This window comes from Carcharodon carcharias, chromosome 22 (genome assembly GCF_017639515.1).
Source record: "Carcharodon carcharias isolate sCarCar2 chromosome 22, sCarCar2.pri, whole genome shotgun sequence".
Taxonomy (NCBI): Eukaryota; Metazoa; Chordata; class Chondrichthyes; order Lamniformes; family Lamnidae; genus Carcharodon; species Carcharodon carcharias.
In genome coordinates, this window is record NC_054488.1 from 18859589 (window position 1) to 18885716 (window position 26128).

The 26128-nt window shown below is 45.0% G+C and overlaps 1 protein-coding gene across 1 annotated transcript in view; it reads right to left on the bottom strand.

Annotated features, from left to right (window-relative positions):
• Positions 1 to 26128, bottom strand: part of cacna1g (calcium channel, voltage-dependent, T type, alpha 1G subunit) — a 727897-nt gene that overhangs the window by 259369 nt on the left and 442400 nt on the right. The window contains exons 7-9 of the mRNA XM_041216784.1: positions 21538 to 21630; positions 16515 to 17331; positions 10722 to 11101 (exon numbers count right to left, since the gene is read on the bottom strand). Of these exons, the coding sequence (XP_041072718.1) occupies positions 10722 to 11101; positions 16515 to 17331; positions 21538 to 21630 (1290 nt within the window). The remainder of the gene's footprint in view (positions 1 to 10721; positions 11102 to 16514; positions 17332 to 21537; positions 21631 to 26128) is intronic.

Here is a 26128-nt window from a genome sequence, read left to right on the forward strand (position 1 = left end):
CACTGAACATCAAGTCATTGTTTCCAGGACTGTCACTGACCTCATCTCCTCTGGGGATCTTCCTCCCACAGCTTCCAACCTGATAATCGCCCAACCTCTGACGGCCCGCTTCTATCTCCTACCCAAAATCTACAAACAGAACTGCCCCGGTAGACCAATCATCTCAGCTTGCTCCTGCCCCACAGAACTCATATCTCGTTATCTTGACTCCCTTCTCTTTCCCCTTGTCCTGTCCCTTCCCACCTACATCTGTGATTCCTCTGACACCTTACGTCACATCAACAATTTCCAGTTCCCTGGCCCCAACCGCTTCCTCTTCACCATGGACGTCCAATCCCTCTACACCTCCATCCCCCACCAGGATGGTCTGAGGGCCCTTAGCTTCTTCCTCGAACAGAGGCCCGAACAATCCCCATCCACCGCTACTCTCCTCCGTCTGGCTGAACTTGTTCTCACACTGAACAATTTCTCCTTCAACTCCTCTCACTTCCTCCAAATAAAAGGTGTGGCTATGGGTACCCGCATGGGCCCCAGCGATGCCTGTCTCTTTATGGGGTATGTGGAACATTCCTTGTTCCAGTCCTACTCCGGCCCCCTTCCACAACTCTTTCTCCGGTACATCGATGATTACTTCGGTGCTGCTTCATGCTCTCGTCGGCACTTGGAAAAAAAAAATTTATTAATTTTGCTTCCAATCTCCACCCCTCCATCATTTTCATGTGGTCCATCTCTGACACTTCCCTTCCCTTCCTTGACCTCTCTGTCTCAATTTCTGGTGATAGACTGTCCACCAATATCCATTACAAACCCACCGACTCCCACAGCTACTTCGACTACAGCTCCTCACACCCCGCTTCCTGTAAGGACTCCATCCCATTCTCTCAGTTCCTTCGCCTCCGTCGCATCTGTTCCAATGATGCTACCTTCAAAAACAGTTCCTCTGACATGTCCTCCTTTTTCCTTAACCGAGGTTTTCCACCCACGGTCGTTGACAGGGCCCTCAACCGTGTCCGGCCCATCTCCCGCGCATCTGCCCTCATGCTTTCTCCTCCCTCCCAGAAACATGATAGGGTCCCCCTTGTCCTCACTTATCACCCCACCAGCCTCCGCATTCAAAGGATCATCCTCCGCCATTTCCACCAACTCCAGCATGATGCCACCACCAAACACATCTTCCCTTCACCCCCCTATTGGCATTCCATAGGGATCACTCCCTCCAGGACACCCTGGTCCACTCCTCCATCACCCCCTACTCCTCAACCCCCTCCTGTGGCACCACCCCATGCCCACGCAAAAGATGCAACACCTGCCCCTTCACTTCCTCTCTCCTCACCGTCCAAGGGCCCAAACACTCCTTTCAAGTGAAGCAGCATTTCACTTGCATTTACCCCAACTTAGTCTACTGCATTCGTTGCTCCCAATGTGGTCTCCTCTACATTGGAAAGACCAAACGTAAACTGGGCGACCGCTTTGCAGAACACCTGCGGACTGTCCACAAGAATGACCCAAACCTCCCTGTTGCTTGCCATTTTAACACTCCACCCTGCTCTCTTGCCCACATGTCTGCCCTTAGCTTGCTGCATTGTTCCAGTGAAGCCCAAGGCAAACTGGAGGAACAACTCCTCATCTTCCGACTAGGCACTTTACAGCCATCCGGACTGAATATTGAATTCAACAACTTTAGGTCTTGAGCTCCGTCCTCCATCCCCACCCCCTTTCTGTTTCCCCCTTCCTTTTGTTTTTTTCCAATAAATTATATAGATTTTTCTTTGCCCACCTATTTCCATTATTTTTAAATATTTTTAAATCTTTTATGCTCTCCCCACCCCTACTAGAGCTATACCTTGAGTGCCCTGCCATCCATTCTTAATTAGCACATTCGTTTAGATAATATCACCAACTTTAACACCTATATGTTCTTTTGTTCTGTTGTTTGTGACATCTTTTGATGATCTGCTTCTATCACTGCTTGTTTGTCCCTACAACCACACCAACCCCCTCCACTTCTCTCTCTCTCTCTCTCTCGCCCCCCCACCCCCCCTCCGCAACATACCTTAAACCAGCTTATATTTCAACTCTTTCTTGGACTCGAACTCAAGTTCTGTCGAAGGGTCATGAGGACTCAAAACGTCAACTCTTTTCTTCTCCGCCGATGCTGCCAGACTCCAGGTAATTCTGTTTTTGTTTTGGATTTCCAGCATCCGCAGTTTTTTTGTTTTTATTTTTTAAGCCTGGATATTGTCCACGTCTTGCTGCATTTGGGCATGGACTGTTTCAGTATCTGAGGAGTTGTGAATGGTGCTGAACATTGTGCAATCATCAGCAAACATCTCCATCTGACCTTATGATGGATGGAAGGTCATTGATGAAGTAGTTGAAGATGGTTGGACCTAAGACATTACTCTGAGGAAGTCCTTCAGTGATGCGCTGGAACTGAGATGATTGACCTCCAACAACCACTGCCATCTTCCTTTGTGCCAACTGAAGGAAACCTTTCCCCCGATTCCCATTGACTTCAGTTTCACTAGGGCCCCTCGATGCCACACTCAGTCAAATGCAGCCTTGATGTCAAGGGCAGTCACAGTCACTTCTCACCTTGATGAGGAAAGGTACAGGTGTGTTGCTGAAGAAGGGATACAGGTGTGTTGTTGAGAAAAGGTACAGGTGTGTTGTTGAGAGGCGGCACAGGTGTATAGTTGAGGAAGGGGTATAGGTGTGTAGCTGAGGAAGGGATGCAGGTGTGCTGTTGAGGGGAGTATACAGGTATGTTGTTGAGGAGAGGGTACAAGTGTGTTGCTGAGGGGAGTATAGAGGTGTGTTGTTGAGGGGAGGGTACAGGTGTGTTGTTGAGGGGAGGTTACAGGTGTGTTGTTGAGGAGATTATACAGGTGTGTTGCTGAGGAGAGTATACAGGTGTGTTGTTGAGGGGAGTATTTAGGTGTGTTGTTGAGGGAAGTATACAGGGGTGTTGTTGAAGGGAGTATGCAGGTGTGTTGTTGAGGGGAATGTACAGGTGTATTTCTGAGGGGAGTATACAGGTGTGTTCTTGAGGGAAGTATACAGGGGTGTTGTTGAGGGAAGTATGCAGGTGGGCGGAGGGGAGTATACAGGTATGTTGTTGAGGGGAGTGTACAGGTGTATTTCTGAGGGGAGTATACAGGTCTGTTGTTGAGGGGAGTATACAGGTGTGTTGTTGAGGGAAGTATACAGGTGTGCGGAGGGGAGTATACAGGTGTGTTGTTGAGGGAAATATAGAGGGGTGTTGTTGAAGGAATTATGCAGGTGTGCTGAAGGGAGTATACAGGTGTGTTGTTGAGGGGAGTATACAGGTGTGTTGATGAGGGGAGTATACAGGTGTGTTGTGGAGGGGAGTATACAGGTGTGTTGCTGACGGGAGTATACAGGTGTGTTGATGAGGGGGGTATACAGGTGTGTTGCTGAGGGGAGTATACAGGTGTGTTGATGAGGGGAGTATACAGGTGTGTTGTGGAGGGGAGTATACAGGTGTCTTGCTGAGGGGAGTATACAGGTGTGTTGATGAGAGGGGTATACAGGTGTGTTGCGGAGGGGAGTATACAGGTGTGTTGCGGAGGGGAGTATACAGGTGTGTTGATGAGGGGAGTATACAGGTGTGTTGATGAGGGGGGTATACAGGTGTGTTGCGGAGGGGAGTATACAGGTGTGTTGATGAGGGGAGTATACAGGTGTGTTGATGAGGGGGGTATACAGGTGTGTTGCTGAGGGGAGTATATAGGTGTGTTGCTGAGGGGAGTATACAGGTGTGTTGCTGAAGGGAGTATACAGGTGTGTTGTTGAGGGAAGGGTACAGGGGTGTTGCTGAATATTACTAACTTGAATTGAAACAAGAGCAATGCAGCTGATAATAAGAATTATTGAGTATCCAATGGACAGTTATCGCTGACATTAAGCCACTCTTTAATTTGTAGCACAGACACTCATGGTCCTCAGCAATAGACCTTACTTTGATTGCATATTATCCTTCTCCAATATTTTCTGATGAAGCAGACCTATTTGTAAAGGTCTATTCTAATTCTAGTGCGTCATCCAGAGCAGCTGAAGAAATTTATTTGAAGTCTCTGGCCCTATTGTAGGGGCCGTTAATAACTTGTCAGCAACCGCTTCACGTTTCACTTTTCCTTTCTGATATAATAGCTAAATTTACACAGTGACACTCACTACAAAGGCCACTGTTAAAATGTCACAGTCATCAGTTTGCTGTCTGGGTCAGCTATTGACAGCGAGATTGTTGTGAGATTTGAACAGCAGCTCAGCAAAGATCCTTGGATTCTCTAGTGTGCCTTAAGGAGGCCAAACATCAAAGTGAGCATGAGATGGCCCTGAAGCTTAGTTTGTCCCAATTACACAGCAGCGAGGTTATGAATCACCCGCATCTCCATACGTGAACTCAGGCATGACACTGCCTGATCAGCAGTCAGTTCTGGAGGGTAAGAAACCACTTATTTGGCGGTCTCTGTGGAAACTAAAAGCTTAATTTGAAGGGTTTACACACCTACTTTGAGAGTAAATGCAACTCTTGTAAAACAATAGGCAAATTGTCTGCTGCATTTCCTACCTTACAACAGGAACAACCCTTCAAAAGTAAACCCATTGCCTTTACACTGGTGTTAACCTTGGCTTAGTGGCAGTAATCCCACCTCTGAGACAGCAGGTGAAGTGTTTGAGAAAGCAGAATAAGCTGATACTCCAAATCTGCTGCTTCATTTCCCTACATTACAACATCGACCACACTTCAATAGTATTTCATTGGCTGTAAACTGCTTTGGGTCATCCTGAGGTCATGAAAGGCGTTACATAAATGCAAGTTCTTTCTTTTCAGGAGCCAAACCCCATTACTAATTTCAAATTGACTTGTTGAATTGGATTGACGACCTTCCAGGATTGCTTTAAATATTCCAACAATTAAAGATTAATCTGCTGGATGCTGTGGCCAAAAACCCTGGGGAAATATCAATGCATCGTCAAAAAGAAATTATGGAGTAAAATTACTTCTCGAGTCCAACAACAACAACTTGCATCATCAATAATATGGTAAAATGTCCCAAAGTGCTTCACAGGAGTGTTGTCAAATAAAATATGACAGTAAGTCACATAAAGAGACTTTGGGATAGATGACCAAATGCTTGGTCAAAGATGTAGGTTTTAAGGTGCATTTTAAAGGAGCTGAGAAAGGGGAGAAGCAGAAACTTTTCGAGATGGACTTGCTGAATTTAGGGCTGAGGTAGCTGAGTGCACAGTCGCCAATACAGAGTCGATTAAGATAGGGTCAGAATTGGAGAAGCACAGAGATGATGGAGGATTGTGGGGTTGAAGGATGATGCAGGGATAAGGGGGGTACACAGCCATGAAGGAATGTTTGTGTCATCACTAAGATCGCCTATTTCAATTATTGAGGAATTTGTAAACAATGATGAGAATTTTAAAATTAAGGCGTTACTGGTCTGGGAGCCAATGTAGGCCAGTGAACACAGGGGTGATGGGTAAACAGGACTCAATGCAATTTAGGATGCAGGAAGTAAAGCTTTGCATGAGCTTGAGTTTATGGAGGGTGAAAGATGGAATGTCGGCAAGGAGAGCATTGGAATAGACAAGTCTAGAGGAGACATGCATGGGGATGTCAACAGCAGATGAGCTGAGGCAAGAGCAGGGTTGGGCGATATTACGAAATTGAGAATGGACGGTTTTAGTGATGGCGCGAAACTGTGGCTGGAAACTCATCCCACTGGTAATATCAGCACAATCTGGGTGGAATTGGCATGTAAGATCAGGGATTTCGAAATGTAAGTGAGTTATATCCAAAACCAATTATGGTTATGTTATCCACATCTCTTATTTGGGTTAAGATGCAGTTTGCCTGGATAAGGCCCTGTCCACAAAATGGGCTATGTCCAAAATTGAGAGATTCTACCAATCGTACTGGGTTCAAATTGACCGAATTTTCTTTGGCAGACAGGTGCTCGTAGACACGGTTTGGAAACTTCTCCTATCAATAAGTACTTAATTTACTCAAAAAACTGATGAGCGTACACCAATGAAGCTATTAAAAGCTTCGGTATAGTTTTTAAAAGTCATTTTCAGTGATTTTAAATCAGATTCCTCTCTGGTGGAGGCCTAGCCAGCCTGATTAAAGATAATTATTTTCAAGGTAAAACTCTTTTTCAGCTACGTTGTTAAAACTGCACCATGGAAGATTTTAAGCTTGTGGTGATGTAATGTTATCAGAAAATTGTACTGTAACTTAACCAGAGTAATTTCAAACGTATTTTGGACAGGTTCCCCGAAGCAAAACTCTTTCTATAGGGGCGGGATCGTCCCGGATTTGCACTAAGTGCGGTAGCGGGAGGGGAAAACGACACTTCATCCGCCGGCTGCAATGGTGGCTTCTCACACTGTATCATCCCAAACCCGTCACATTAATTATGCATTCCCAGGGAACACGCTGTTTCGATGGCGGGCGGGCACTAATTCGCCTGCCAGCCATCACCTCGCCGCTTCATCACGCTGGGTGCCATATTTAAAGTCCAGCCACACACACACCTCTCAGGGCTTCCAGCCCAGGGCTGCTGCACAGAAGACAGGATGGCCCTGAAAGGCAAAAGGACTGCAGCCCCCCGCTGGTTTAGCTGTGCCTTTTGGATGCTTTGGAGGCTCACCGTGATGTCCTGTACCCCTGCTGTGGCTGCAGGAGGGGCAGCGGCATCACCAATCCAGGATGGGAGGCACTGACTGCTGCGGTCAGTGCCAACGGCCTGCAAAAGAGGACAGCCACCCAGTGCCACAAGAGGATCAATCAGGTTAAGTCACTCTCTTTATTACTCTCAACTCACACACTCACAAACCCATCACCCATCCACAGGGCCCTCACTCACTGCCAGTTCAAGGGGCATCACCATTCACTCTCTCACACTCACCGTCATTGTTCCTCATCCAGGGGCCACTCACCACCCACACAGGCCAGGCATACTTGTCATCTGGCCTGGCAGGGGTCCTGCTTACACTTCCTCCATCTCTATCCATGCAGGACAAGCTGGCACACAACAAGAGGGAGAGGTCGCAGACCTGCAGTGGAATGCCCGAAATCAAGGTCCTCATGGACTTTGGAAATAGAGCCATCCAGCGGTGGTGGGGGAGGTGGTGGGGGGGAGCAGGGGGGATAATTCCAGCGGGCTGGCCTTATAATGATATGCAGGTGTATTACAATGAGGTTCCCAACGTCCAATGCCTGGAAACGCGGCCCACCTTCGATGGGCTGAACAGAAGGCTGCAAACTGGTTTCACGATATCGTGAAACCGATTTTTGGGCTTCTCGCCATATTGTCTGCTCACGCCACTGAACATGCCCAATGCCAGTGGGCATGGAAAATTCCGCCTTAGGTGTTTGTTTCATATTCACTTTTGCTTATTGGTCATAGAATTATTTGAGCTGGAAAAATGGCTGTTTGGCTGACCATCAAAATGAATCAAATCAGGAAACAAAGAATGTATGCTTTCTGACTGGCGTGGGAAGGGGCTGCAAGGAAGGATCAATTGCAGGAGTGCAGGAGAAGCGTGATTGGACGTGGGAGGACATGTGATGAAATCTCCAGGAATATGAACAACCAGAGTTGGCAACCGTTTTCCTGATTGTCATAGACCCTACAACTTTGGTGCTCTGTTGTTCACTGAGCTTCCATGAAAGCTCATGTTTATGATGCTTTAACATGGATGAACAGGGTTTCTGCCACACTCCCAGTAAAGTCATGTTTCCTGCGAGAAGCCACGAAGAAAAAAAAAGTTTAAAATATTTTTTTTCTCTTCCATATTCGCTTGTTTAAATTCTGTGTTTTTTTATAAGAAGGACAAATGGCTGGATGAATAAAATGGCTGCAGCTGACCACATGATTGTAACTCTGGAAGTTTCTGAGTAGTTTAAAAATGGACTCCACCAGTGACTACTCCATGGCCAGCTTTAGCAAGGAGATTGTACAATGTGCCCAGTCGTCCAACCAGCTGTTCTGCAGTCCACTAAAATGCTCATTTATTTGCAATCTGTGCCTGAACTCCTGGAATGTAACACTGTATAAATATTTCAGACAAACCAACACAAAGGATTAGTTGATGAGACGTCTGCACCGGCCAGCTCTGTACAAAGGGAGAGCTATTGGGACTCCTCATCTCCAATGTTGTGCCAATGCTTCTACAGTTACCTGCTCAAAACACAATGGGTTTTAACAATTATGCCTCATTAGCTGAATGGTTTGACCCGAAGCTACATTGTCACATGACCAAGACTTGAGCTGTTTGAATTGCTTTAATTATGCAGCTTTTGAATTCTGTCTTCAGTTGCGGTTTAACCTCAGGAGAGAAAACTGGACTCCAGGCTAGCAGCCTGCCTCTGTTTGCCATCTTCCATCAACAAAGCAGAAGCAGAAACAGAGCCTTGTCCAGGTTTAAACTGCCTGGCCCTCATCTACACTGTTTCTACTGGAACATCTGAACTTCTGTACCAGTGCTTACTGCAAGACTGACTCATCTCCTTGTGCTTCTCCCGTCATGGAAGTCAGCACTACTGGAAAAGTGGATCACCCTGCATCAGTTTCAGCTGACTAACCTCTCTAAAGGAGTACTCCATTGGATTTCTGATTCTGGACTCTGGGCTCACGTGAAACAGTAATTCTTATTTTGTCTGTGGTCTTTGTCCTGTGGCTCTTTCTTTCCCTTATCCCTCTTTTATTGTGTGAATGTTCCAGGGTTACCTGGCAACAACCCCTCCCCATGTTTTGAGTGCATGTAAAATAAATTAAGCCTCTGATTTTATCTCGAGTTTGCTTTGGGGTTATTAATAGTAGATTGAATCACCCCAAAAACTGAAGGGCTGGGGAAAATACGTCACCACTTATAAAGGAGGAAATCAAAAATCAAAAACACCTTCCTGTTTATGGACTGGTGGCGAGAGGAGAAATCAGGGCTGTTTTAAATTAAACGCCCTCCTGTCCTGGACACATGGCAATGGCAGAATGGGAGAGTCTGTGTGTTGTTCGTAGAAATAAAATACCCTCAGAATTTTATTTTCAGAGACTTGTGAAAGTTATGAATTTACTAATGGACGTTTGTATTAAAAATGGCTACCCACTAAATCCGCAGTGAATGGAAAACTATGACAAATTTAATTTAAATACATTTTAATATTTAAATGATTAAGCCAACAGTCTTTATTGGCACGTTGGCCATGTCCAAAATGCGTGTTGGAAGGTTGCAATTGGTGTTAATGTGGCACAGCTGCAGTTACATGGGCCACTGCCAGTCTATCGCAACTCCCCTGCAGGGCCCATTGTATGTCTATTCTACTGAGATTAGCGAGCAGAAGGAAGCTCAGCGTAAAATACAAACAATATGATAGGGAGAATGATCCCCATTGTTTAAATCATGGAGCTGCCATCTAGGATACTGTAATGCTTTATGCAGCCTTTGATGGAAAACTGGGTGGGGGGGGTGGGGGGGGCATGATTAGAAGCCAAGAAGGCAGTGGATGCACAAAGCCGAGCACATCATTTGGGTTCCTGCGTGGATGGCGTTCACACTTTATTCTGATACACAACCAAAAGCGAAGGCAAATCTGTTCGTCAGTTATGCAGCACCAACTTGAATGTATATTGTGCTTTTCATGTAGGAAGACATTCCAAGATGCTTCACAGGATAAAAATAGAGACAGATGACAGAAATGGAGAAATAGGACAGATGACCAATTGCTAGGCCAAGAAGCAGAGTCTGAATTTTGGTGAGAGAGCGATGAAGGTGCAGAAGTTCAACTCATAAGTTTTCTATTTCCTCAAAGACAGTATCAGCTCCACATTATTGCAGTTGGAACTATTCACATTAAGAACTGTTAATTCCCCCATTAGGCTGTCCCTGAGTGCAGTGATTACTGACTCATTGTGAGTGTTCAAAAAGGAAACAGAGAGAGACGATCCCAAGGAAGTTGAGTGGTTTGTGGCTACGTGGTACTGAGATCAGCTTGACCACCTGATTGGTCCTCTATCAAACATATCTTCCTCCTTCATTCTTGTGTTTCTTTATATACTTCCTAACTTGCCATCAACCAACACCAAAAAACACAGCATTCTTCGCTTTTATGAGATGAAATTGTGAGGAATGGTTGCTACAAGCTAAAAATATTAAGAGGCTGAAATTGGACATGGACACAGATGTAAAACAGGTGGTGCTGTATCGGACACCCATTAAACGTGTTGTTTGGTGTTCGGTCCCACTGTCTTCAATAGAACTAAACATCAATTGTGTCCTAGATAGGGTGGCATAGTGATTCCAATTGGTTTGACACTCTGACCAGGTCCAACTTCATCTCTTACTTCTCCAATCTTAAAATTGGGTGTCTCCTTAGTTATATCAAAAAAGAGATCTGCTGGTTTTAAGTTTTTAACAGCTCCTGAAGGTTTGGTCTTGTTCCTGTCTCTTGCTCGATCAACTGCTGATCTGAATGTTTTCTCTATAGATGAAATTCAGTACGTTGGCACAAATGGTTTGACTTGATGAAATACATTGTAACATTGTGCTCAATCTATTGTAGGCAATGAATTTCCAGGACTTAGCACTAAAATAAAAAAGCAAAATGACTCTTGCTTACTTTAAATATAGGGAAAGATAAAAACATTAGAAGGTTACAGAAGCAACTTGTTGTGCCTCACCTGTTCGTGGTATTCAATCCCCATGCTAAGCGTATTGATGAGAATAGCAATCATAATTCCACGACCAAAATACTTGCTGTCAACAATCTTGCGGCAAGTGTCACAGACCGGCTTCCAAAATGCCCAGCATTTGTTTACTGTCATTATTCTTGGTTGACTGCGCTGAGGGTCTCTCTGGTCATTGTAGTGGGCGTCCTGGGTGAACTCGTATACTCCCTCACTGTCCGAGTCCAACGTCTCGTTATCCCTCACCTCGGACTCAGTGCTCCTGATGCAGATGGGGCAGCTTTGGGGGTCACAATTCGGAATGTCAGCCGTTCCACTGGGAGAGCCGTAGGGCAAGCAGTGGCCAGACAGCTTGCATGAGCTTTTACAATGGCCTGGCAGGGGGACAATCACATTTCAATGTTTAATGTTTTAAAAATAAAAGTTGCATAAAACAAACATACTGCGGGTGCTGAGAAATCTGAATTAAAAACAGAAAACATTGGGAACACTCAGCAAGTCAGGCAGCACATTTGGACAGAGAAACAGAGTTAACATCACAAGTCGATGACTTTGCAGCAGAGCCAGAAGATGTAGAATTTACTGACCTGCCAAGTGTTTTCAGTGTTTTCTGTTTTCAATTGAGGTCTTATGTATCCAAATTCTCCAAAGTATATCCTTTCTCCATTTATTAATACTGACAGTATTTCTGATCAAAGTATAATATCTGAAGTGCCAACTGAAGGGATGCAACAGTTTCCTATTAAGCATGACTTCCCTTTACACTGAATAATAGCTCATCTTTGCCAGGTCTTACTGAATAAAGCAGCACAGTTTATTGGGTTAATCATTTTTATGCAAAAGACAATTTGTTCTTTCTACTGGGATTAATCTGCTGATCGACTGATGGGTCCTGATATTTTATTTCCGAATTAAGATACCTCCATAACTGCTTTGCTAAAAATGATCCTTGAATTAGGATAGACTTAATTTGCAGCTAATCTTAGTTCAAGATAATTTGTAGCAAAGAAATCATGAGACTATCAGGATTCAACAATAGAGTGTTGGTAGGGAATATTAAAGGGCTCTTTTTATCCCTGGCCCCAATTTCAGTTCCACCACCACATCAACAATTGTCTAGTACCTTTAAATTAATCTTTGAACCAAACTCTTGTCTGTGCCGATGTCAAAGTACATCCATGAGTTTTGAAGGATGCCTTTAGTGCTGTTGTCTTCCTTTGTAAGATATATGTTGTTACGGATATTGCAGATTGCAATGGATCACAATTCTAATTCAGAAAGCTTCAGAATCACAAGGAAAGGGACCTTCATAAAGATGGTCTGTGTGTTTATTGCCTGTGGGGCTATAGTTTATATCACTGTGGTCTTTGGGACTAAAACTTGTAGGACTGTAACCTTTGGAATCATGTTCTATAGGACGGCAGTCAATGAGACTATGTGGGCCCACAGCATATGTCACTATGCCCTGTGTGACTATGGTCTGTGAGATTATGGCCTTTGGGTCTATGGACTGGGGACTCTGGCCTGTGTAAGTATGCCCTGAGGGAATATGTTCTGTAGGACTGTGGTTGGTGGGACTGTAGCCTGTGGGACTGTGGCCTTGTTAAATGTGACCTTTTCTTTTGCAGAAGGCATGATTTTTTTTCTTTCTTTGACAAATCCAGTCCCTGAATTTTGCAGGAAACTGAGAAGCCCCGTTGCCATTTATACTGCTAGTTACTGAGCATCCCAATTGGAAATATGTGCTGAGATGAAAATCTACCCCACTCAGTTAGGCAAAGATCCATCCATAAATGTTGGTGTGAGGTCACCAAGTCTGTATCTCTCTGTTGCACCTCCACTTTTTCCTCTTATAACATTTTAGAGGAATTCTCATGGGGGAAACCTGCTGTGACAATACTATGGACATTCTGAAAATGGGCGTGACAATTGTCAATTGGCATATAAATTGTCAATTGGCAATAAAAACCGCCAGAGCAATTGAGGCTAAACAAGGATAAAAGACAGAAATTGTGCCAGAAATCTTGGTGAAACTGTCTCAGTAGAGCATATTAGCCTGCTTTTGGCCTCTTTATATACATTTTTGGATGTAACTTAGGCTCCTATATCTTCAGAACAACCATCAGTATGGAGGCTGATTGTGAAGTTATTTCAGCAACTTAATTCTAGGGGTTTTAAAGAAAAAAATTGCATATGTTCTCCATGGTATGATGACTGGGCGAGATGAAACAGACTGGGCAAAGACTCGTATGGAGCATAAACACTGGCATGGATCAAATGGGCCGAATGGCCTGTTTCTGTACAGCGAATACGACGTAATTTCATGCATATATCCTGGACAAGGATTATGTGGGTGGATTTTTGACTAAGTGCTTTACTTTGTTGCAGGAAACTGCATGGGTGTTTTAGTGATATTGTTTGGTGCTTCACTTCATGATTGCCCCCGGGGGATAACAAGACATTTCCAGGCCTGCTTGAGATCCTGACTGAAAACTTGGATGAAAAACCCACGCAATTTTAGTCCTTTGTTTCCAGTTCCACCAATAATGTCATTACTAAGAAATGAAAAGAATAGCATAGTATATAACTTAGCTGCATCAGGACCACAGCAGCATGAATGTTCCTGCATCACTATTCCTCTTGTCAGGTCCAAGCGGCCTACATCTTCACTTACTCTGATGTACGGCACACTTGCTGACATCTTCGGAGGCCATTATGATGGAAGTATATGAAAGGTGGATAATTCCACTGCCACTCCAGAATCGACACAAGCACGTAAATAACGTGACCTCAGTGTTCCCCACCCAGTTTCTGTCCCTATTAGCAGAAACTTTTTTTTTCATTTGTGCAGGAGATGTGGGCGTCGCTGGCAAGGCCAATATTTTCTTGCCCATCCCCAACTCTGTCAGACCGAGTTACAAACTCTCCAATCTCAGAGTTCACTGACTTCATCCCAGCCCTATGCTTGCTCTTCCGTATATAAATAAACTATTAATTCAGGCCAATTTTAGTTATTACAAAATACTTAATTGTGGACTCAAAACATATTGTTGATTCATCTCAGTATTAATTCCATGGTGAATGGGACTAATTACTAACAGATGAACTGCTGTGCTAAGGAATGGAGGACATGTAGGCTACCATACAGGACGAAAACTACAGGCCAAGTTCTTTGACTGCAATTGCAGAGCTCATTGTTATTGTTTGCACTGAGGAGGTTTATTGTCACTATTTAAACTGGAAATGAATGGTACTTCATTGATAAACGATAAGTGAAAAGAATTCTCTTATCAGCTTTAGATCTCCTCATGCAAGTTAGAATGTGCTTTGTTAAAACCTCTGAATCTGTTTGGCCTGATCCTTTAATCAGGATTGTTCACAAGGCAGCACTGGTTGGGCAGATGAGGGCTTACTGAGTTTGATTTTGTTTTGCTCTTTTAAAGGTAATGAACAATAAATCAAGCTTTGCGGGTCTGGAACTTCATCACCAGTGCTGCCTCTGAGCACCACTTCTCTTATTATCTTGGGAACTACTGAGCTGACTCCAGCTGGGGAAGGGTTCCCAAGTACAGCACAGTTAGAAGGATTAAGCTGTACATTTACCAACACACACCATTACACTAAATTGCTATAGCATCCAAACTAACCCCGTCTGAATGAGTGAGACATAACAGGAGGATCTCACCATCAGGCCATTGTCAAAAATATGAAACAAGAAGGGGTGAGGATTAGCTTGAACAATCCTTTTGCTTCTCTATTTTGGCAGATGTTTTTGTTCCAACAGTGAGGGCTGGTGACTCTGCCATTGGTACAGGCTCAGAGGGGATACTGAGCCTGATGGGACAAGGGATGAAAGGCAAGGATGTCTAAAAATGAGCAGCTCCCTGAGGCAGCCTGGTACTAATGCAAAAACAAATTCCACTTCATCTGACTCAGTTCGAAAGATGTGATGAACGTTCAGGACCAAAAGGTCTGGGTAGAGGAAGGGGGAAAGGGGAGAAATGGGGCCACGATCTGGAGAGTGGAGGACGGCTGCCCAATTTGGAAAATCCAGTTTTCAATCCACATGAAAAATGCCACAAACAGTAACATTGACGCCTCTCCCATTCCAAACAGTAACACTGATCCACCCCCCCATTCCAAACAGTAACACTGATCCACCCCCCCTCCCATTCCAAACAGTAACATTGATGCCCCTCCCATTCCAAACAGTAACACTGATCCACCCCCTCCCATTCCAAACAGTAACACTGATCCACCCCCTCCCATTCCAAACAGTAACATTGATGCCCCTCCCATTCCAAACAGTAACACTGATCCATCCCCCCATTCCAAACAGTAACACTGATCCAGCCCCCATTCCAAACAGTAACACTGATCCACCCCCCATTCCATTCCAAACAGTAACATTGATGCCCCTCCCATTCCAAACAGTAACAAAGATCCACCCCCCCATTCCAAACAGTAACACTGATCCACCCCCCCATTCCAAACAGTAACACTGGCGCTCCCTCATTCAAACATTAATACTGATCCACCCTCCTCATTCAAACTGTAACACTAATCCACCCCCCCCCATTCCAAACAGTAACACTGATCCACCCCCACCATTCCAAACAATAACACTGATGATCCACCCCTCCCACTCCAAACAGTAACACTGATCCACCCCCCCATTCCAAACAGTAACGCTGATCCACCCCCCCATTCCAAACAGTAACACTGATCCACCCCCCCATTCCAACATTAACACTGATGCCCCCCCCGATTCCAAACAGTAACTCCGAGTGAACCCCCCCATTCCAAATGGTAAAACTGATGCCCTCCCCTCCATTCCAATCAGTAACACTGAGTGACCCCCTCCCATTACAAACAGCAACACTGACCCCCACACCCCACCATACCCGCACCCAGCACCACCATTCATAAAGTAACACTGGGAAGCAGGTATGGGCAATTTATAGAACCTACTGCCATGCTGCCAATTGCCAGATAGACCATTTGCCCCATTCTGTTCCTTGACAAGCCTTCTACATAAAATTTGTTCCACAATTTTTCTTGGGGTTTCCGGACCTCAAGTAACCCCTATTAGAGTGATATGGTGCCGCTCTGCCTCATGTCAGCTCATCGGCCGAGCTTCTCTGTTGTGCCTCCACTGCTCACAAGAATGTAAAAGATACCATCCCATTGATCAGGAGGTCACACCTGTGCAGACTGGCAGCTCAAGAGGTGCCCAATCCCATCCTTCAATGGCAGAGCAGGCTCAAGGAGCCGAGTGGCCTACGCCTCCTAACTCGTTTGTGTGTTTTGATGAAAGCTTCTGTTTTAATCGACAGAAATGGACAAAGCTAGTTATGATTTTGTGTTACTCTTGTTCTAAGTACTTTCCAGGGTAGGAAATCAGCTTGGGTGATAGCACCAAACAGGAGATAATTAATACTTGGTGGATATGCATTTCTATTCAAGTCAGTGGAATAGGATAGCAGGTAGGATTGAATGGCTGATCAATCTGTTAGTGCTCATTTTGTACTAATGGTCCAAGATAAGATCATCTGTTAGTTTTGTGTTCTCCAATTCACCTGGCGATGCCACCTTACATGGGGGAGTGACAAGGCAGGTCAAAGCAAATGACACTTCTTTATAAAATGTCTGATTTCTAGGAGAGGTGTTGATGGTAAGGCTCTGCACTGGAACATCACTACACACACACAGATACACACAGACACGCACATGCTTGCTATTCTGGTGATGGCGACAGGAGTTCTCCTTTTGGCCTCGCTCACTCACCGGCACTTTGTGTTTCCAGGAGTCGATGCATTTTGCGATACGGTCCCGCAGGGATGTTGAGGTTTGCCATCGTGTTGTCAGGATTCATGGTTGCGTCTTTGAGCGTCTTCTCCCCTGTGGTGTTCAGGCTGATCACCTCATGTGGGGAGCCGGGGTGCAAGGTCGGGTAACTCTTGGCATCTGTGTTCTTCTGGAGTCCATCGGGTGGGAGCAGGCCCGCCTCTTGCCTAAGGGAAGACTTACACTGGATCGGTTCGATGTGACAGTTGGCATGGTAGATGCTGTGGACAGACTCGGTGTTGCCGGGTGCAGTGGGGGCAGGGGGAGGATGCAGGTTGGGCAGGGGCGAGGGCAGCATGATTAGCCTGTTGCCTCCATTGTGCGCGGAGTTGGTCTCCACGTTGCTGATCTCTGGGCTGGCTCGCGGTGCCCGCAGGCTTCCGTTGCTGACGTGGTAATGGTGGTGGTGGTGGTGGTGGTGAATCAGGTGGTGGACAGAGGCTGCCCGCTTGTGTTTCCGCCTCTTGCGGGATTGCGCACTTGGCCCGCTTCTGCTGGCGGGTTGAGGGCCCCTCCTGTTCACGACCAGGTAGCAAACACGCACAACCTCCCGCCTGGCCTTCCGCAGCATGTGGCTAATGTACTTCAAAAGTTCATCATAGCAACTCCCTGGTTCGGAGAAACTGGCCAGCGTGCTTGCATTGGACATAAAACGAACTCGCTGCTCCTTCATCAGTTGGCTTTCACGCTGTTTGGTTTCAGAAAACTGAGTTGCTATGACGACTAGACATAAATTGATCATAAAAAATGATCCAACCTAAAAAGAAAACAAAAGACAGGGAAGAAACAGTTAAGAGACGAATATTATATTCAGCCAGATTGATGCAGTTGATATAAATTTATTCATTACAAGCGGTTGGAGGGAACCTTGGAAAACATAGGACTGGAAACGAGTTGGGATGTGAGGTGGGCAGAGCGGGGGGGCAGTGAGTGATAAATGCTCGGAGTCGATCAGTGTGGAAACATGGCAGGAACAAGTGAAGGACAATTACAAAAACAAAATACTACGAATGCTGGAAATCAGAAATAAAAACTGAAAACATTGCAGATACTCAGCAGGTTAGATAGCTTCTGTGGAGAGAGGAACAAATTTCACTTTCAGGTTGATGACCTTTCACCTGGGAAAAGTTGGAAATGTAATAGGTTCTGAGGCTAAAAATTTTCCAGGGCCAGTTTGCGCTGATCAGCAAGTTCCCTGTACTTCTTAAAGTTAGCCTATACCTCTTAGAGCTAGTTTGTACCTCTTAAATAGGCAGTTGCATTCTTGCAGAAGGTGTTAGAACTTGCTTCACAAAGTATTTTTCAGAAGGAATAAAGGATGCCAATGGAACAGTTGGCCAGAGAGAGGGTTCCCAGATTGTGTGATGCAGCACAGGCAATGGAAAGGAGGGGAGTGTCATGTTTTTACAGGGCCCGGCAGGCCCTCCAGGCACACACCGCAAAGGGAATGGGAAGAGATAGTCAAGGAGCCTGGCCCCACGAACCTGGCTGTAGTACCACAAAACTTTCGGTGACCTCACACGGGTGGTCACCTTCGAATGTTGCCTCCCCGCACTCCATCAATCTCACACATCGCTCAATACAACATAGCTCATCAATCACCATTGGCAATCTCAAACAATCAAGGTTCATGCCTAACATTTGTATGCTCCACATTACCCTCACACTTCTGCAAGCCTCACACACACACACACACACACACACACACACACACACACACACACACACACACACACACACACACATCTCACACCTTCCACATACTTCCAGCTTTTCAGAAATGACAGGCACATCACTCAAACACATCAAAACACACTCAGTAATAATCTTCCTTCTCTCTTGCAGGAGAAGGTGCTGAAGGATAGGAGGGAACAGGAGAGAATCAGTGGGAAACTGGCAAGGCTGCACTTGCTGAGCCCTTTGGAGTGCTCCGAGTTATTGGCACAACGGTCACTGAGGCATCCAGAATGACAGTTCCTGCCTTATGCACCTTCTCAGATCCCACTTCACCCTCATCCTGCATTCTGGCATGATGTACAGATGGTGTGACCATGCACCACTTTCCTTCCAACCAGGCCCCACCTTCCCTTGTGTATTTATGCTTTCAGTGACCCAGCCAGGCAGCGGAGTCTGACAGTGAAGGGTGCAGACAAGTGCATCTGTCCGACGTAGAAACACTGTTACTTGATCTGACACTCACAGCCACCATGCCAGACACTAGCACTGGAGGTGCTTTAGAGGGTAGTTTAGAAGCAGGATTGGCATGTGGTAAGTCACTAGGCACCAGCCAGGCCCAGGGGAAAGGATAGTACATGTGCCAGCTCCACAGAGGCCGAGCTTGCAGACGAATTCTGCTGCAGACGATTTTAATGAGGACTCTTGACAGGACGAGTGGATAGCCCTTGTCGCCAAGCAGCCACCATATAGTTCAACATAGTGGCTGGAAGATGGTGGAAATGGCTGACTGGGTGCATTATGACTCCTTCCAGGTTAGTGGAAATTAATTGTTAAATCCAAAAATTGTACATTAAGGAAGAAGGAGCCTGAAGCTAGCCTGTGCCTTAAAACAGGTTTATTTCCAAAACAGCCAAACAAAGTCACAGACTCTCCCAAACACCCAGAATGAACTGGTTTATTTACTCCTACAATGATTCCCTAATCCTTCCCCAATTGGAGACAGCTGTGCTTAATTACCAATTTAAAGCATGTATTCTATTTCAGCACAATTTCAACATTAGCATTCATCCCTCCTCCCCCCCCAACTCTGCACACGGCTTCCTCTCTCCTCTGCCTGTGCTCCACAGCTGCCTATCATGCTTCAGCACAAGGGTGTCTGTAACTTTAACCCCCGTGAGTAAAATCAGGATTTCTGCTCACACTCCGCTCCTTCCAAAGGTCCAGCACGACCCCTTTCTGATCCCAACAGCTTGTGTGAGCTCCTCCAGCAACACAATGCAACACAGGACTGGTTCACTACCATGCTTTAGGAAGGATGTGAGGGTCCTTGAGAGGGTGCAGAGGAGATTTACAGGAATGGTTCTAGGGATGAGGGGATTTTAGCTACAAGGTTAGGTTGGAGAAGCTATGGTTGTTCTCCTTGGAGCAAAGGGGAGGCCTGATAGAGGTATTCAAGATAATGACGGGTTCGGATAAGGTAGACAAAGAAAAGCTATTTCCAATGGCGATGGTACAAGGACTGGGATGGCAGGGAGGGGGTGGTGGAGCAGATGGGGGAGGAGGTGGGGACACAGATTTAAGATTTTGGCCAAGAGATGCAGGGTGATGTGAGAAAGAACATTTTTTTACACAGCAAGCGGTAATGGCCTGGAAGGGTGGAAGCAGACACAATTAATTTCAAAATGAAATTGGATGGACACTTGAGGAAAATAAACTCACAGGGCTACGGGGTGAATGAGGACTGACTGGATTGATCTACAGAGAGATGGCAAAGGCTTGATGGGCTGAATGGCCTCTGTGCTGTGAATGACCCTATGACTTCCACTCACTCAGCACAGCAAAAGATAGTTAAAAGTATCCCACCTGAAAGTCCAATGCTGATGCCCTTTAATAGCACCAGTGGCAGGGGACCCTTGCGCAGCTGAACAAATGTCCAGCTGAGAGTGTTTTAAGAAAGATCATTAACAGGACCAATGAGTTCAGGATGACAAGTTGAGCATCAAATCAGAGCTAGATGTTGACTGAGGTCACAATCTGCCCACTCTGCAATGCTTCCAGCACATGCATAGCAAGGTCACTCTATCACCCATGCACCGCAATCCACATAGGTCACACTGAAAGTGGTCGGAAGAAGATCTGTGAGCATTTTTAGTCTCCCTGGGCTCCTGTAGCACTGCAACCAGCAGGTCTTCGGTGCCCAATTTTGTAGCCGCGATGTTTCTAAACTTAGTACTGAGGAAAACCCTGCAGGAATCTCACTCAGCCTTCTTCCACCCGAATTAGAAATCTTACTCAGCCTTCTTCCACCCAAATCAGAAATCTCACTCAGCCCACCTCCACTCGAATTAGAAATCTTACTCAGCACTCCTCCACCCAAATCAGAAATCTCACTCAGCCCCCCTCCACTCGAATCAGAAATCTCACTCAGCCTTCTTCCACACGAATTAGAAATCTCACTCAGCCCCCCTCCACTCAAATTAGAAATCTTACTCAGCACTCCTCCACCCAAATCAGAAATCTCACTCAGCCCCCCTCCACTCGAATCAGAAATCTCACTCAGCCTTCTTCCACCCGAATTAGAAATCTCACTCAGCCCCTCTCCACTCAAATTAGAAATCTCACTCAGCCTTCTTCCAACCGAATTAGAAATCTCACTCAGCCTTCTTCCACCCGAATTAGAAATCTCACTCAGCCCTCCTCCACCCGAATCAAAAATCTCACTCAGCCCCCCCTCCACTCTAATCAGAAATCTCACTCAGCCCTCCTCCACCTGAATTAGAAATCTCACTCAGCCCCCCTCCACTTGAATTAGAACACTAACTAGCAGGTATGGTAGTGTCGTGGTTTTACTAAATTATTATTAACTTATTTACTAAAATATTACTAAACTAGCAATTCAGAGGCTTTGATCAATTATCCAGTCAATGAGAATTTAAATCCCACTTTAGAAATTTGAGAATTTTGTATTTGGTCTAAAAGTAAACTGGAAATTAAATGCTGGGATTACTAAAAGTGTCCATGAACCTTTCAAATTATCATAAACCCAGCTGGTTCACTCATGTATGTTAGGGAAGGTAACCTGTCATTCTTACCCACTCAGGAGTCATACGTGACTCCAGTTCCACACCAAGGTGGTTAACTCTCATCTGTCCATTGAAATGGCCTAGCAAGCCACTCAGTTGTAATGTCACCTTTTCAGGGCAATGAGAGATGGGGCAGTAAATGCCAGCTTGATGCCCACAATCCCAGCCAAAAAAAGAGAAAGCATTTTTACTTGAATACTTACTATGATCAGAAGGATGAAGTAGATGAAATTATAAAAGGAGTGAGCGTCCATGACAAAATACATGATATCAACCCATCCTTCCAGGGTTATAACCTAAGGGAAAATCAGATATTTTAAACAGTCAAAGAGTTTGAAACAAAATCTGATCAAGTTGTTCTAATTCAACCAGTCATTCCGCTGTTTAATTTCAATAAAACCAAGAGCTGATGATCACTGTTCACATCTATTCGGTTCTACCCCTCTTTTGATCATTGGATTTTAGGCAATTGATGTGCTAGACACAGGCTGTAAATCCACAAGGACCAGAATTGTGTGATCACTTCCATTACATAATTTATGCAAAAATGCTAATTATATCATTTATGCAGGCACATTAATTACATGGCTTAATAACTGAACGAGGCTATAAGATGAAAACAAGCAAATATTTCTGATGGAAGGAAAATGGAAAATTTTTATATCCGCAAATGTTATTATTTATAATAACACAGTAATATAGTTCTATACATTGAAATGACTCCAATCACTTCCCCCTATAAAAGGCTTGGTCCCATGGTTTGGGAGTTCTTGGTCCAAGTTGGATGTTAATGTCATTGCTGGTGGTAAGGGCATCAGTCAGCTTTTGATGGCTTGAAGTGAGAATATCGGAACTGCAGTAGATTATTCAGCCCTTCAAACCTATTTTGGTTGTTCAAGGAGATTATGGCTAATCTGTATCTTAACTCCATCTGCCTGCCATGATCTTGTGACTCTCTACAAGCCCTGACCAAATAAAAACCCTTCAATGTCAATGCTGAAATTTCCTTTTGGTCCTCAGCCTCCATAGCTTTCTGGGAAAGAGGCTTCCAGACTTTCAATATCCTTTGTGTGAAGAAGTGTTTATGGACATTATCATTGAATGTCCCAGCTTTAATTTTAATGCTATGCTGGCTTGTTCAGGACAATCCCAAGAAAGGAAAGTGAAAGGATCCTGACAATCACATCACAGGATACAATGATATGACTGGCTGATAGTTCCACTTGGATTTGCAATTGAATATAATTACTGGGTACCTTGTCTTCAGGTAGTACATATAGATGTTCATTTACAAAACCATTAGAACAAAAATAGAAGACACCCACACACTTTCAACATGATCACTTAACACTTGACAGTGCTCTGATGTACGAGTCTTTTGAAGGTGTCTTTGAAGAGACTCTGGCATTGTACTGTACATCTTAATCTGAGAGTGCAATCAGACATTTGGGCTTAGGATTCAATTTGATGACCAAATATCCCAACATTTCCTATCAAGGGTCATTACTACAAAGCTCAGGATCCCACCATGGTGCTAAATTATTCCAACAAGGTGATAGGCAGAAGGGGAGTCTAAGATGAATAAGCAGGTGAAGCCCCCAATAACACACCCCACACCTCCCCCACCATCACCCCGCATCAGCCCAAGGCCATTTTAAGATTCTATGGGAGAGATTTGCGATGGCAAATATGGGCTAGTAGTACCCCCAAAAATGTCGGCTCTTGATAAGGCTAACATTGTCCTCAGAAGGACCCATCATTGGGTAACCCCAGTGTCATGTGAATTGGACCAAGGAGATGGACAAATTAGCCCAGTTTTATGTGGTAGTCCATTAAGAATATAAGAAATAGGAGCAGGAGTAGGATATATCATCCCTTGAGCTTGCTCCACCACTGAATTAGATCATGGCTGAACTTTTATATCTACTGGTTGGAGTTATAACAAGCATAAAGAAAGATGATAATGATTGTTGGAGGTCAATCATCTCAGCCCTAGGACATCACTGCAGGAGTTCCTCAGGCTAGTAGTCCTAGGCCCAACCATTTTCAGTTGCTTCACTAATGACCTTCCCTCTATTGTAAGGCCAGAAATGGAGTTGGTCGCTGATGATTGCACAATGTTCAGCCTCATTCATAGCTCCTTAGTTAATGAAGCAACCCATGCCCACATACAGCAAGACCTGGACAATATTCAGGCTTGGGTTGATAACTGGTAACTAACACTCATGCCCACAAGTGCTAGGTAAAGAACATCACCAACAAGAGGGAATAAAACCACTTCCCCTCTATGTTCAACGGCATTATCATCATTAAATCCCCCACTATCAACATCCTAGGGGTTACCGTTGACCAGAAACTTAACTTGACCAGCCATATAAATACAGTAACTACAAAAACAGGTCAAAGGCTGGGAATTGTGCAGTGAGTAATCACCTCCTGACTCCCCAAAATCTATCCACTGCTTACAAGGCACAAGTATGATGGAACGCTCTACTTGCCCAGATAAGTACAGCTCCAACAATACCCAAGAAGCTCCACACCGTCCAAGACAAAGCACCTGCTTGAGTGGTATCCCATCTGCCATCTTAAACATGCACTTGCAACACCACCAGCGCACAGTGCCAGCAATGCATACCAATCTACAAGATGTACCGCAGCATCTCACCAAGACTCCTTTGACAGCACCTTCCAAACCTATAACCTCTACCACCAAGAAGAACAAGGGCAGCAGATGCATGGGAACACCACCATCTGCAAGCTCCTCTCTCAGTCACTCACCATCCTGACTTGGAAATATATCACCATTCCTTCACTGTCATTGGATCAAAATCCGGGAACTCCCTTCCTAACAGCACTGTGGGTGTATTACACCACAAGGACTGCAGCAGTTCAAGAAGGCAGCTCACCACCACCTTTTAAGGAGCTTAAGGTGAAGGAACCCTTAGGAGGAAGTGACCATAAAATGATAAAATTTACCCTGCAATTTGAGACCTAAAAGCTGGAATCAGATGTAACGGTATTACAGTTGAATAAAGGCAACTACAGAGGCATGAGGGAGGAGCTGGCCATAATTAACTGGGAGATGAGCCTAGCAGGAAAGGTAGTGGAACATCAATGGAAGGAGTTTCTGGGAGTAATTTGGGAGACACAGCAAAAATTCATCCCTAGGAAGAAGAAGCATACTAAAGGGAGGACGAGGCAACCATGGCCGACAAGGGAAGTCAGGGACAGCATAAAAGCTAAAGAGAAAGCATACAATGCGGCGAAGAGCAGTGGGAAACCAGGGGATTGGGAAGCCTACAAAGACCAACAGAGGACAACTAAAAAAGAAATAAGGAGGGAGAAGATTAAATATGTGGGTAAACTAGCCAGTAATATAAAAGAAGATTGCAAGAGTTTTATTTAGATATATAAAAGATAAAAGAGAGGAAAAAGTGGACATTGGGCTGCTGGAAAATTACGCTGGAGAAGTAGTAGTGGGGAACAAAGAAATGGCGGAGGAACTAAATAGATACTTTGCATCAGTCTTCACGGTGGAAGACATGAATAACATTCCCAAAGTTCAAGAGAGTCGGGGGGCAGAGGTGAGTATGGTGGCCATTACCAAGGAGAAGGTGTTAGGAAAACTGAAAGGTCTGAAGGTGGATAAATCACCTGGACCAGATGGATTAAATCCCAGAGTTCTGAAGGAGATAGCTGAAGAGATAGTGGAGGTGTTAGTGGTGATCTTTCAGGAATCACTGGAGTCAGGGAGGGTCCCAGAGGACTGGAAAATTGCTAATGTAACCCCCCTGTTTAAGAAGGGAGTGAGGCAAAAGACAGGAAATTACAGGTCGATTAGCCTGACTTTGGTCGTTGGTAAGATTTTAGAGTCCATTATTAAGGATGAGATTTCAGAATACTTAGAAGTGCATGGTGAAATAGGACAAAGTCAGCATGGTTTCATCAAGGGGAGGTCACGCCTGACAAATCTGTTAGAATTCTTTGAGGAGGTAACAAGTAGATTAGACAAAGGAGAGCCAATGGATGTTATCTCCTTGGACTTCCAGAAGGCCTTTGACAAGGTGCCACACAGGAGGCTGCTCTGTAAGATAAGAGCCCATGGTGTTAGAAGCAAGGTACTAGCATGGATAGAAGATTGGCTGTCTGGCAGGAGGAAGAGAGTGGGGATAAGGGGGTCCTTCTCAGGATGGCGGCCGGTAACTAGTGGAGTTCCGTAGGGGTCAGTGTTGGGACCACAACTTTTCACTTTATACGTTATTGATCTAGATGAAGGAACTGAGGGCATCCTGGCTAAATTTGCAGATGATACAAAGATAGGTGGAGGGACAGGTAGTATTGAGGAGGTGGGGAGGCTGCAGAAAGATTTGGACAGGTTAGGAGAACGGGCAAAGAAGTGGCAGATGGGATACAACGTGGGGAAGTGTGAGGTCATGCACTTTGGTAGGAAGAATAGGGGCATAGACTAATTTATAAATGGGGAGAGAATTCAGAAATCTGGAGTGCAAAGGAACTTGGGAGTCCTATTCCAGGATTCTCTTAAGATTAACTTGCAGATTGAGTCGGTAGTTAGGAAGGCAAATGCAATGTTGGCATTTATTTCGAGAGGACTAGTATATAAAAGCAGGGATGTACTGCTGAGGCTTTATAAGGCTCTGGTCAGACAACATTTAGAATATTGTGAGCAATTTTGGGCCCGGTATCTCAGGAAGGATGTTCTGGCCCTGGAGAGGGTCCAGAGGAGGTTCACGAGAACGATCCCAGGAATGAAAGGCTTAACATATGAGGAACATT